Source organism: Armigeres subalbatus, chromosome 2 (genome assembly GCF_024139115.2).
Source record: "Armigeres subalbatus isolate Guangzhou_Male chromosome 2, GZ_Asu_2, whole genome shotgun sequence".
Lineage (NCBI taxonomy): Eukaryota > Metazoa > Arthropoda > Insecta > Diptera > Culicidae > Armigeres > Armigeres subalbatus.
In genome coordinates, this window is record NC_085140.1 from 271304012 (window position 1) to 271318379 (window position 14368).

General features: G+C 41.2%; 1 protein-coding gene across 5 annotated transcripts in view; it reads right to left on the minus strand.

The window, feature by feature from the left end:
* Nucleotides 1-227: 227 nt before the first annotated feature.
* Nucleotides 228-14368, minus strand: part of LOC134212233 (Krueppel homolog 2) — a 35912-nt gene continuing 21771 nt past the window's right edge. For all 5 annotated transcript variants that reach the window (XM_062689897.1, XM_062689893.1, XM_062689895.1 and 2 more), the window contains exons 3-5: nt 6745-6994; nt 1393-1526; nt 228-1305 (exon numbers count right to left, since the gene is read on the minus strand). In XM_062689897.1, the coding sequence (XP_062545881.1) occupies nt 1077-1305; nt 1393-1526; nt 6745-6994 (613 nt within the window). In that variant the 3' untranslated portion in view covers nt 228-1076. The remainder of the gene's footprint in view (nt 1306-1392; nt 1527-6744; nt 6995-14368) is intronic.

Below are 14368 nucleotides of genomic sequence, written 5' to 3' on the forward strand. Positions count from 1 at the left end.
GGTCAACCCCAGGGGCTGTTGTTTTTCAGCCAGCCAATCACCTATCTCCCTTTTTTATTCATATACCTTTTTTTTATAACTATTTTTAAAATATTATTTTGGTATAGATTATAGCATATCTTTGAAAAAAAGGAAAAGAATCAAGATACCATGGAACAGACAAAAAACGTGGCAAAACTGCCACAACAGGGCTGTTTCTTTCAACATGAATAATAAACTACATTGACTATAGGAAATTTGTCACTCTGTTAACATATATTGCCCTTTAAACCACACATTTTGACATTTTTCTCCTATGGATGTGAAACAGATAATCTACCGCCCTTCAATAAAACATGAAACGCTATGTTACTAAACTTTACTCTCGTGATTTTTGGGGTTCAATAAAATATACAATTGAGTAGCAGTTGTAAATGATCGTCTTCTTGTCCCTAAGAATGTACCATGGACCCCCGGTAATATGACCGCTTTTAATCTGAACACTTTTTAATTTGAACCCCGTTCGTTTGAACATCGTTCAAATTAAAAATGGTTCAAACGTCATTTAACACGTGGAATCGAGAAAAGAAAAATGGAACATCGTGAAACGGAATGCAGAATCAAAACAAACCAGCAAAGAGAGCAGCCAGAAACCAGTTTTCTGATGCAAATAGAGTAACCAGAAGTTCAAATTAAAAATAAACCCCGTTAATTTGAAAGAGGTACCGTTCAAATTATCGGGGGTCCACGGTATTTGATCTTATCGCTCAATCCTTGGCGATGGGATATAGCAACAAAAAGAAAATGTTAATTAAACTTATATTGAAGTCTCCCATATCCTACGTAATAATTGTTATGGTATTGTGAGAAAATATCGCACAACTCCGCCGTCGTACCTCAACTTCTTCGTAGCTGTCTATCTTCAACCTAGCATGCTTGCCCCTAAAAGGTGAAAATGCCTCCAAATCCACATCAAGGAAAGATGTGATTGATGATGGGTGTGGTGCGAATGGTCTTTTGCAATGATTGTTGTTTGTTGTCTATTTGTGAAAAAATATTTAACTATCGACTTCCCTTAAAACGCCGTTCGCGCGGATTTACTGCTGCTGTTGTTGTTGCATGGGAGGCGCTAACCGACTGATAAAGCTAATGCTGCCTTGAAGCACCTTGCGCACGGCTGCTGGCGTGCGTGCACCGTTGGCGAAATTCTCCGTAACCAAACGCAGCTCGTAAAATACGTTTCTCGTGTATGGATTGCGGCGAGATGAGTAACGGAGCACCAAGAACTGGTAGTAAACCAATGGAGTCATAATACCGGCTTTTCCCCTACAATGGTAGCAAACGAAAACGAATTAGTAGAATGAAAAACATAGACGTATAAGGTCATTGTTACACAATGGTTCGAACACTTACAGAAATACTAGAACAACGGCCAGGGGCATTATGAAGATTTCAGCAAATGCGGCCAGTCGAAGGATATTTCTGGTCTGAAATTCCACCAGTGATATCAATAGCCGTGCGCCCCACCACGAATTTTGGCCGAGTGTCTGAAAATTGAACAAAGCAAACATTTTTGATTATGTGATAGGAACTAAATGTGTCGTTTTTCTGAGGTGAACCAACTCAGGGCTGAAAACCTCAATGATAAAGAAAAAATGTGTCGTCTCGTCTGTAGTGTTTTTAGCCTTGCGAAATCTAATTTCTTCATTTCATTTGAAAGTCAATCGTATGAATTGGATCATTGATCATATTTCTTAAAAATTTGGTAATCGAATTTTCTGAATAATCCAACAAAGCTCATTTCACACCTAAAAATGCTTATCACTAGTTCAATTTAAATCTAATATTGATGTGATTTCTAGAGGGAAAATTTCATGCTAGCTCCATCTGTGTCGCTTTCCCGAAAATTGCAATCATCATCGGAGCTCCTCTTCCACGTACGAAAGAGCTACAAAGAGAGGTAGGACGGCCAATTTGAGCAAAGTTAAATGTGACTTAAGGTGAAGGTGGGTTGAGTACCAAAACAAAACTTTGCAAGTATTGCTATAATAAAAACTGTCATATACTATACTGCCGCGAATCGCATATTTGTCCCATATGAATAGGAAAACCAGCAAAGATGGGACAGTTATGCGATTAACGGCAGTATAGTAGTATTGGTGTCGTATTTATAAAAAAAAACAAAGAATATTAGTTTTCCGTCCCATGCTCCGAGTGTCCTCTAAAAGCCGATTTGAACAAAAACTGATTGAGCACAAGCCGGATCAAGTTTGTATGAAAACTAGTATGGGAAACTAAACCTTTCATTACACTGGCTACAGAGCCTCCCCACCAAATGCTGGGGAAAAGAAAACCCATGTAGCTGAAAGCAACATTCCAGAGACTTCACGAAAACCATACCTTAGGAAAGATCCATTGATCACGTAACGCAAAAAAAAGCATTTTATACATGTCACATTTTATGTATGAAGTATCTGCTCCTGGTGCGATAGATATCACATACAAATTCTGGCTATTTATTGAATTACACGTTTCACTGATGCCTTCTGAGAAGCCTAATTATCATAACTAAAGATTCGCAATCTAAATTAAAATCAAGTTGGTAGTATTGGAACGTCCATTCAATATGCATTGTCTCTCGGAGGTGAGCCAGCCAAGGGCTGAAAGCCTCCTTAATAAAGATACAAAAAAATGCATTGTCTATGGAGTTGAAGCTCTTGAATATTTCATCCAGTTATATGGTCTTCCCCCTCGCCAGCACCCAATGACGAAGTGCCACAATCAGAATACACCCGGTTTTTCTTTACACGGTTTAGTTTTAGTCGATTATGACCTCTAGCGTCAATGAAACTATGAGTTTCACGGAAAAATTCACAAAAAATCAAAGAAAATTCAGGTGGTATTTCAAAAGCTGTGAAAGTTTAGGTTAACCGAGAAATTAAGAAATACCAACCATGTAAAAAAAATATTGAGTATAATGTAAAATTCAACCTCGCCATATCAACTGTCATACAAACCTGAAACGACCTGTGCACGGTAAATATTCAGACGACACCCAAAATATGAAACATAATCGACTGAGCGTGGCGGAGCAAAATCATTTTTGAACCACCCTAATTATTAGTTTGCTGCTATCGGTGCCGGTGTTAACATTCGCTCGGCTATCAGTTTTTAAAAGTTTTTTTCGGGCAAAAATAGCAGTTTATATTAAGTTTGAAGTGAAAACAAGTGACTGATTTTAAAAAGTGAAGTTTAATTTGCATTCGATCAACATTTCGGGCTGCTCATGTGCGGAGAAGTTTGTGATGCCCTTTAAGAAGAAGTGATTTTTTAAGATTGCCCTTGAGTTTGAATCAAATGGTCTACCGAATCAACCAAGGCTTCCATGATATCGACATATGTTTGCGTTATCAACCCAATTATGTTCTCCGAGTATCCGTCTTTCATTTGCGTCTCTAATCTGGGCATATGATATGTTGTTAAATCTCCAAATTGTCCTGGAGTTTGAATCAAATGGTCTGCCGAATCAACCAAGGCCTTCACGATGTCCCCAGCCGCGGTATCAACCCAATTATGTGCTCTGAGTATTTTTCTTTAACTTGCGTATCAAATCCAAGCATATGAAATGTAGTTATGTAATCGAGTAGCCAATCAGTAATACTCAACGCTATCCTAGAAACCCATTAGTATCATAATTTGTTGATTGAAAATATTCATTCGTTAATTTGCAATCGCTAACTTTGGATGTCTTTCCTTAAATCCTCCGAAGTTTCAAACAAGTAGAACCACCTACTCTACAGAAGCTGAACGTGTTCAACCTGTTAATGTCGAGATCGGTGCTGAACGTTTTCAACATATTGATGTACCTAACCGTATTTTGAGTATCACCGCGTGTAGATTGAAGAAAACCCGCTGTAAGATCTGTGCCATATTGGCCCTGACGAAAGCGAGAAAACAAAATGGGGGCCGGATGATGCGTTTCTATTTCACCCGGCAAGGGATGTAGGACTTCAAATTTAAAATGCTTATTAAAAAATTAAAAAACATTTTAGCTGAAAATAGTTCGATTTTTCGGGTTATAAATTTAATTTTCTTTCAAATAAGCAACACGAAAATTGAATTATTTTGATTAAAAAAACATGTGTAGATAAATAGTCTAACATGTAGTTTTTCAAATTTCTAATCCTACTTATTTAAAAGTTTTCAATATATCACTGTTAATAACATTTTAGAAGCATTTTAAATATACTTCCTATACTTCACCATGTTAAAATACAGTGATTTCACGCACACGTCCGTCTCCGCTAGATGGCAACAGCGCGATTGTGCTTTTGACCATAACTCAAAGCAGATATTTTATCGAATACAGCTCCAAAGTGAGGTCGGTTTTTTTGGTGATACGGTTTCATCGTCAGTTGGCGCGCAAAGCTGGCGAGCAACATCCGGGAGACGGCGCAGGCTGTTTACTGAAGCAGTGACCAATAGCTAGCTTGCTAGCTTGTTAAATAAAGTTGTGGAATTTGTATTAGCTAAAATTATGTTAATGTAGTTTTTTTGCTAGAGGTGATCCTTCAATTTTTGAACCTGTGACTTACCGGCGGATGTTACCGAGCGTAACTGTTTGTACGTAACAGGAGGTCGGCATTCAGAGAAACCGGATCCGTTATAGGTGTTATCATCGTATATACGTGTTATTAGTGTGATGTACGAATGCAAAAATGGTAACTTGGCTTAGAAACCTCGCAGTTAACAACTATGAAAGTGCTTAATGAACACTAAGCTGCGAGGTGGCTCTGTCCCAGCAAGGGATGTAATGCCAATAAGAAGTAGATGTGTTAGCATGAGTTTACCAAATAGTGGGATTCATACTGCTATTGCGAATATCATTGTCCTATATACTAAAAATGAATTTCTAGCTTCAAGCTAACTCTCAACATAAGAAACGTGTTTTGTGGTGTAGATTTCTCTTCCCACAGCCATTTTTCTGTTTGTTTGTCTGTGAGATCTAAAATGGGCATGTAATGGAAGCTATAAACGCTGAAATATTTAAATGTAAAATGATTTCCAAATTTCTTGAAGCTGGCATTCAATATCTTTATTAGTTTATATTGACAACGGATAGTACTGTTGCAATTCTAAAGTAAAACTTTTTCAATTAAAACGTAATTAGATATTCCCAATAGTATGGAGATTAGAGTGATTCAAATGTTGACTTTTTTGCCCCCCGATACTTAAACGATTGCATTTGCCATTTTAATAATCCTCCTAAATTTTTAGCTAATTTGGACGTAATTTGATCACGCGCGGTTTGAAGATTGTATGAAAACTGCTATGAAAACAGTAACTTTTATGGAAAACTGTCCCCCAACGCTTCCCTTTAAGCTCTACAAACATATGAAAACATCGGCAACATAGAAAATTTTACAAGGAAACAGGCCGTCTTTGTTGCGAAACGATTTAATGCTCACATGAAAAGTTATTTAGGAAATACTGAATCGTGGGAAATTCAATTTAACACGAAAAAGAATAACATCAATATCAATAATGAGCAGTTTTGTTTTCTTTATAAGTTTGCTTCCAAACGACAAATCGCTTCGCAACCACAACTGCCTTTTAGCTTCATAAGTATTCTGTGTAGTCAATGTGTTGATTAGTTTTAAATAGTTCATGGGCCACTTCACGGAACGGTCTTTCACATAAGGCTCAGTTTTCACAGTAATTTCCATACAAACTTTAAATAACGTGTGCACAATGAAATTACATCCAAATTAGCTAAAAATTTAGGAGGATTATTTAAATGGCAAATGCAATCGGTTAAGCATCGGAGGGGAAAAAAGACAACATTTGAATCACTCTAATGGAGACTCACTTTAATTCAAATTCGGTTCAATAAAACGACATAAATAAAAATATTCTTCCTACACAATTTAAATTTTCTCTTTTTTTCGCTCATCTGCACTGTTTGTCGTCCAGATATCTAAATTCCATCAGTTGCAGTGTTTGAAATGATCTGTTTTAGTGGTCCAAACAGTGTTAACAATATTCCAACGCCTTACAACTTCTTAGCCCTAATTATTGAGTTTATTAGGTCATTCATTATTCTTTGCTTTTGGGCTTCGTGGAGGTGCGGTTAGCGGCATCAGTCGTCTAAGGGCAATTGCGTGCCTTGGAATGTGGGTTCGATTCCCGCCCTGGTAAAGAGAAAACTTTTCATAATAGCGGAAAATTCTTCACTGGTCCACTAGGTGTTGTGTGAATGTCCTGTCCGTTGTCTAATGTTAAGTATTCAGTCTGTGCGACCAAATTATACGTAAAGGCTATATGTTCTCTCCAAAAACAAACTCTTTATAGAAAGCCCGGAGACCCATAGTAATAGTAAATAGTGGGCGTGTGGGTTATATACCAATCGACTCATCTCGACAAATTGTCTGCGTGTATGTGTGTGGGTTAAGGTGGCTCAAAAAACACTTCTATTTACAAAACTAGTTATTCATCGTGAATTGTGTCGTCTTGCGAGCACTTATCCTTAAACGATTTACTAGCAACAAGTTGCATTCGACGGGGAATCCCATGTCCCATTGTTTCCAATTGAAAATCAGCCCGATCGCACTATGGGCTTAAAAGTTATGGCCAACATACATTTTTATAAGCAAAAAACTCACTCATTTTGATTTGCTTGCAACAAGTTGCGTTCATCCATGTTACATTGGGAGTCTTACTGTGCATTATTCATTCAGGTCATTTAGTAGTAGTTACGTTACTTACGTCGAGCAGCGTCAGCGAATAACTAGCAGAATGCAGCACCGCAAAAAGCGTCACCGGGAAGATGATCAGCAGCACCGGATAGGCGTACAGGAATATGAGCGAGTATAGCAGGTAGTGGCAGGAGTCTTCCAATAGCAGCTTCTGCAAGTAGTCCCGGGAGAACTGAAAACGCGGCATGCGCTGATGGAGTCGAAGTGCACTTGTGGCAGCATTTGCCATTAATACTTTGTAGTAGGCATTGGTGGGATTTCTGAAACAAAATGTAGGAAATATTGATAAGTACGACCATAAGTTATTATTTTTAGTTATATTTTATTTATTTCTATATTTAATTCCATTGTACATCAAGAGAAATTTTAAAAAATTATCGGAAACATGAATGGTCAGGCAGCAAACAGATAGAATGGCAATGGTTTCAATGTAATGAATAACGACGTTTATTTTACAATTTCATGTGGAATGATAGATCGAGGCAACTTCTAACCCGTAATTATATCCCAAAGCATCACGAAGAGTAAGGTTGGAAACCTGAATCAACCACGTTCTGATCAATCTGATGTAGGGGAAGGTGGTTGCCGGCACCTCATTGTAACTTTTGACAAAACCAGATGTGGTCATTTTTAAAGACACAAGTACCACGCTAGTAACGCACGAAAGTTCTATGAGAAGTTAAACCTGTAAGGCTAAGGACATAAACAGGAACCTTCTTATGAACGAGCGTGAGGTGATCCAAAGATGACGGCAGTACTACAAAGAGCACCTGAATGGAGATGTAGCAGACAACGGTAGCGGTATGGTTGAACCTAGCAGCATGCGCAGGACGTCTTATGGCTTCGGATCTCCAGTAAATTCAGAAGGAGATCCGACGACTATTTCCTAGAATAAGTTATTCAATAAGACTAGCAGTGGCGTCGCGTAACCTCACTTTTTACCTGTGCACTGACCCAAAAAATGAATATTTTGATATTTTGACAGCCCAAATGGAAAATAAAATTAGCAGAGTCGTTTAAACTAATCAAAATCAAGTTATTCTATGCATTTCCGCACATTAATTCCTTAAATTTAAATCCAGTGCACAGGTAGATTGAGGTTAGGGAAACGCCACTGTTAAAAAGTCAGTTGAATTAAAAATGAACAAAACAAAACAAAAACAACAAAGCCAACTACCAGAAGAGCTGTTTAAACATTTTCTAATAGTGCAGAATTATATGCGATGCATATAACAATAATCGAGAAAATTAGCTCAGTGCAGGTATTGCAGAAATGCCGCGAATACAACGTCCGCACACATCATCTATTTATCGACTTCAAAGCCGCATATGATACAATCGATCGGGACCAGCTATGGCAGCTAATGCACGAAAACGGATTTCCGGATAAACTGATACGGTTAATCAAGGCGACAATGGATCGGATAATGTGCGTAGTTTGAGTTTCAGGGGCATTCTCGAGTTCCTTTAAAACGCGCAGAGGGGTAAGGGCAAGGTGATAGTCTTCCGTGTCTGCTATTCAACATCGCTTTAGAGGGAGTAATACGTAGGGCAGGGATTGACACGGGTGGTACGATTTTCACGAAGTCCGTCCAGTTATTTGGTTTCGCCGACGACATTGATATTATGGCACGTAACTTTGAGAGGATAGAGGAAGCCTACATCAGACTGAAAAGCGAAGCTAGACGGATTGGACAAGCCATCAACACGTCGAAGACGATGTACATGATAGGAAGAGGCTCAAGAGAGAACAACGCAAGCCACCCACCGCGAGTTTGTATTGGTGGCAGTGTTGGTAAAATTATTCATAAATCTCAATCATTGAGCGCTCCCGCGCGAACAAACTCATTTTCGAATTTAAAGGAATGCATCACGTCTGAGTTTTTCACGCTAAAACGGATCATTTCACTCATTTCCTAAAAAACATTTCCCTCCGAAAAGTGTTTAAAATCAATTTGGGGGCAATTTATTGTTTACACACGCAAAAGTAACCATTGTTCTATTTGTTGAACGTTAATTACTGTTAATTTACGAAGAAGAAAAAAAGAAAACCTACGATGATTGAATTAGATTATTCAACTCAGCCATGATTTTTAGGTGCTGAGTTGGCTGCGTTTCACTCAGGATTGATTTGAATCGTTCATGAGTTTTGAGATTTTGAGTTTTTCCTAACACTGATTGGTGGTGACAAAATCGAGGTGGATAAAGAATTCGTGTACTTGGACTCACTGGTGACCTTCGATAAAGATACCACCAGAGAAATTAGGAGGAGGCGAATGAACCACGCATTGCATCAGCTGTTGGGAGAACTATCCATCGTTCACACCGCGAAAATCGGAATACTGCGGTGGGCCGAGCACGTAGCCAGTATGTCGGACAGTAATCCAGTGAAAACGGTTCTCGACAACGATCCGACGGGAACAAGAAGGCGAGGCGCACAGCGGACAAGGTGGATCGATCATGTGGAGGACGATTTGCGGACGCTCTGCAGACTGCGTGGTTGGCGACGTGCAGCCATGGACCGAGCTGAATGGAGAAGACTTTTATGTACTACACAGGCAACACCGGCTTTTTTTGACGTAGAATTACGTCCTTCGGTAAGATAGGGGGGTCATTCCAAAGTTTCAAATTTGGGACCGTCACGAAAAAAGGTCAGGAAGTACGAGTCAATAACTCAGCCGTTTTTCAACGGATTCCATAGATTTTGGTATGAATCGATCAGTAGATTCTCTAAGATTCTAAACAAATATTGTAACAATGCATACAACTATTGAAAAATTCAATTTCGCAAGGAAATGTTGAAATTTTAATAGTAAATTGCATACATTTCGGCTATTAGCCATCCGGCATGAACATGCATAAAATGTTGATGATCAAATTTCGTATCCACTATCGCACTATACGTAATTCTACGTTCAATGTTTGATACAACCCTATACTGTTTGAACCACTGCATCCATTTCATTGAACTTTTGTAGTATACCCGTGTCATTTGTTTAGTGCATGTCGTTCTGCTCCATTTCTATTGAGAAGAAATGAAGTAGTCGTTTTTTATTAGGATATTTTCTTAAGCTTAATGTAAGACCTCTTTAGATTAACTTCAATGCGAAGATCGGATCCGACAACTCGAACCATGAGCGCATTATGGGACGCCATGGTATCGGAGAAATGAGCGAAAATGGAGAGCTGTTCGCAGAATTTTGTGGTAATAACGACATGGTGATCGGGGGATCGCTCTTCCCTCATCGGCCGGTTCACAAGGTCACGTGGGTCTCCCGTGACGGCTTTACAGAAAATCAAAACGACCACATCTGCATCAGCCGAAAATGGAAACGGAGCCTTCTTGATGTACGGAATAAACGTAGTGCCGATATCGCGTCTGATCATCACCTCCTCATCGGCGAAACACGCCTGCGCATTGCGCGCATTCGTCGGCAGGAGGAAAGAGTTGGTCGACGATTCAACACACGCCGACTGGAAGATGCCACGGTGAAACGGTCCTTCGTTGAAGAACTGGAGACGCGTGCTGCAGATATTCCCGAAGGTGGCAGCGTGGAAGACCAATGGACCGCCATCAAGAATGCCTTCATCGCCACCAGCGAGAACAATCTGGGTGAACTGCGCACCCAGAGAAAATAATGGATCACCGATGAGACCTGGAGGAAGATAGAGGAGCGAAGAGAAGCCAAAGCCGCGATAGAGCGATCGAAAACCAGAGGAGCCAAAGTCTTAGCCCGTCAACGATACGCGGCTCTTGAGAAGGAAGTAAAACGCTCATGTCGACGGGACAAGCGAGCGTGGGCAGACTCTTTGGCCGACGAAGGAGAGAGAGCCACCGCAACCGGGGACATTCGCCTCCTCTACGATATCTCACGACGCTTAAGCGGGGCGAAGATGAATGCAACGACGCCTGTGAAAGACGCGAATGATCAGTAATTGACTGACCCAACTGATCAGCTGAAACGCTGTTTCGAGCACTTCGAACAACTTTTTCAAGTGCCAGCCAGGCCATCACCACCTCGGCATGATCTGCCTAGGATCCGACGTATAACACGCGTCAATACCGAAGCTCCATCACTGCTAGAGATTCAAACAGCCATCCAAAGCATGAAATCGAATAAAGCCCCAGGGGTCGACCGCATATCAGCCGAGATGCTCAAAGCTGACCCCATGACATCCGCTCAACTACTGCATCGTTTATTTCGTAATATCTGGGACACCGCAACTTTCCCGGTCGACTATATGCAAGGTATCTTAGTGAAGGTGCCCAAAAAGGGTGACCTGACTGTATGCGATAACTGGCGAGGCATTATGTTGCTGTGTACCGTTCTCAAAGTTCTGTGCAAAATTATCCTAGCCCGGATTCAGGAGAAGATCGATACGACTCTCCGGCGGCAGCAGGCCGGATTCCGTACCGGAAGATCCTGTGTGGACCATATTGTCACGCTCCGCATAATTCTGGAGCAGGTCAACGAATTCCAAGAGTCCCTTTACTTGGTATTCATTGACTACGAAAAAGCTTTCGACCGTCTCAATCACGAGAATATGTGGGGCGCCCTGAGACGCAAGGGGGTTCCTGAGAAAATCATCGGCCTCATCGAAGCACAGTACGAGGCCTTTTCGTGTAGAGTGCTGCACAATGGGGTCCTGTCCGATCCTATCCGGGTCGTAGCTGGTGTGAGGCAGGGATGTATTCTATCACCGTTACTGTTCCTCATCGTAATCGACGAGATTCTGGTAGATGCGATTGACCGTGAACCAAACCGCGGGCTGTTATGGCAGCCTATAACCATGGAGCACCTAAACGACTTCGAATTGGCTGATGACGTTGCACTCCTCGCGCAACGGCGCTCTGATATGCAGAGTAAGCTCAACGACCTTGCCGAGCGCTCCTCCTCGGCAGGTTTAGTCATCAACGTCAACAAAACCAAATCGTTGGATGTAAACACGGTGACTCCTTCCAGCTTCACAGTAGCCGGGCAACCAGTGGAGAATGTTGAAAGCTTCCAATATCTTGGTAGCCAAATGGCGTCAGACGGCGGTACCAAGATCGACATAGGCGCACGGATCAAGAAAGCAAGGGCTGCCTTTGCGAGTTTAAGAAATATCTGGAAAAACAGGCAGATAAGTGAACGCACCAAAATACGAATTTTCAACTCTAACGTGAAATCTGTGCTGTTATACGCTAGCGAAACATGGTGTGTATCAGTGGAGAACGCTCAACGGCTGCAGGTGTTCATTAACAGATGCCTGCGGTATATAATTCGGGCCTGGTGGCCTCACAACTGGATCTCAAACAACGAGCTCCATCGTCGTTGTCACCAGAGGCCGATAGCAACAGAAATTCGGGATCGGAAGTGGGGCTGGGTCGGCCACACTCTACGTAGGGGCGGAAACGAAATCTGTAAACAAGCATTAGACTGGAACCCAGCGGGACATCGCAGCAGAGGCTCATGGCGGCGATGCCTCTATAAAGCAATTAAAGAAGTCGACCGAAATCTAACCTGGCAACAGGTTAAAGCGATAGCCGGATGGAGATCTTTCTAGTCGGCCCTTTGCACCACCGGAGGTGTACAGGATCCATAAGTAAGTAAGTAAGTCTTTAGATTAAGGTACCACTATTTATACTCTTCGAGAAATGGCTTATACCAACTCTCAAAGGTGTGCTATTCAGTTTCGGCTTAACAATAAGTGGTATAATACTGATTTTGACTATGCATCGGTATTGAAGTTCAAACATATTTTTGCTTCTTATTATGAGTTCTGGGGCCCTCCTTAGCCGTGCGGTAAGACGCGCGGCTACAAAGCACGACCATGCTGAGGGCTGGGTTCGATTCCCGGTGCCGATCTAGACAATTTTCGAATTGGAAATTGTCTCGACTTCCCTGGGCATAAAAGTATCATCGTGCTAGCCTCATGATATACGAATGCAAAAATGGTAACCTGGCTTAGAAACCTCGCAGTTAATAACTGTGGAAGTGCTTAATGAACACTAAGCTGCGAGGCGGCTCTGTCCCAGTATGGGGATGTAATGCCTATAAGAAGAAGAAGAAGAAGATGATGAGTTGAGCAAATTATAGTCGTTCCATAATCTTGCAACCATCACTCATAAGTATTCACAAGAATAGTAAGAACTAGAGCACAGTTTGGTAGATATTTCTCCGTAATGAACCACGAAAATGTGTCTACCCAGCATTACAGGCTCCGTTAACTGCCTGGCTAATTGTTTCACCCCCCAGGCCCCCCAGGTTTTCCCCTCGGCACGGGTCGCCTGACACCTTGGGATTCGGGGTTAGGGACGTCATATTGTCAGCTTCAGTGTTATACCGAGCCTGGCGATATGGCCGGATTTACACCGTTACGCACTACAGTATCCACATCCCACCGTAACGGACCACTGCGGCCTCAGTCTGATTATAAAATAATAAAAGTATAATAGTAATCCACTGAAGATTATGAATCATGAACATTTTAATTAAATCGACTAAGGACCAATTTCTTCACATCCGCTTAGGTGTTAAGCCAGGTTTAAGCGTATGGGTAAGCACCGCTCAAGAGTTAATCGGCCCTAAGGGTCGATTTCTTCACCTCCGCTTAGACCTTAAACCAGGTTAAGGCGTATGGGTAAGCACCGCTTAAGAGTTAAGCGGAGCTTATCCACACGTTTTAACCTGGTTTAAGCACTAAGTGGAGGCGAAGAAATTGGCCCTAAGAACATATATTATTATTCGATTTGTAAATTGCCATATGGTTCCTAGTTCTGCGCACATATTTTTAAATGTTCCATATTCTGCGCACAATGTTCCTAATTCTGCGCACAATAATAAAAACTAAATTTGTGTATTTTTTTGTCTCGTGAAAAGGTTTTGAACATTTATACAAATATTTCATTACTTTTGCACGTTTTTAGTGCCATGTGTGTTTCCTAAAGTCTATCTGACTACAAGGTTTTACCGTTCTTGTACGCTAAGTATACGAAAAAACGTTCGCTCCAAAACGAACCTTAATTTAAGACCTGGCGAATTAGACCCAAACTCAATCGACTCAGCTGCGATGAATTGAGATGATGCCTGAGATGCCGTGAATTATCCGATAGCTCGCCATCGCCACAAGTTGCTTTCGACGATCCATTTTTTCCGTTAGACAACTTTCCAGATCGGTTATTGTGTTCATGTCAATGGTCAAGTAACTGTTTTGCCTTGTTTACTAAAGTTCGTCATTGATGAAAAGGCGATTTTTTCTTCCGATCAAATCGGATATTTATATGGAATGGAAATAAATGTAATCCAACGCGAATAATAAGACCAGTCCTACATAAATGCTAATTTTGCCCAAAATGCTATTTTCTCAAATGTCGGAATGCCAATCCGGCCTAGGAAATCTCCGAGTGGGGAATTATGTCGATTTTTTAGGGAAAATTATTCGTGCTAGTCACGTGATATACACATCACAGACAAACAGACATAACACATTGAACATTCACTCATGAAATTCATCGTCGTAAACACCCTAACGACATCTGTTGCTTTCAGTAAGTTGGGCAAACCACGAACCAGATGGCGGTAGTGAGCAAATGTCAAACTCTAGCAAATCGGATGCGCGCGCCACGAGTGATCGGTTGGCCAACTAATGAT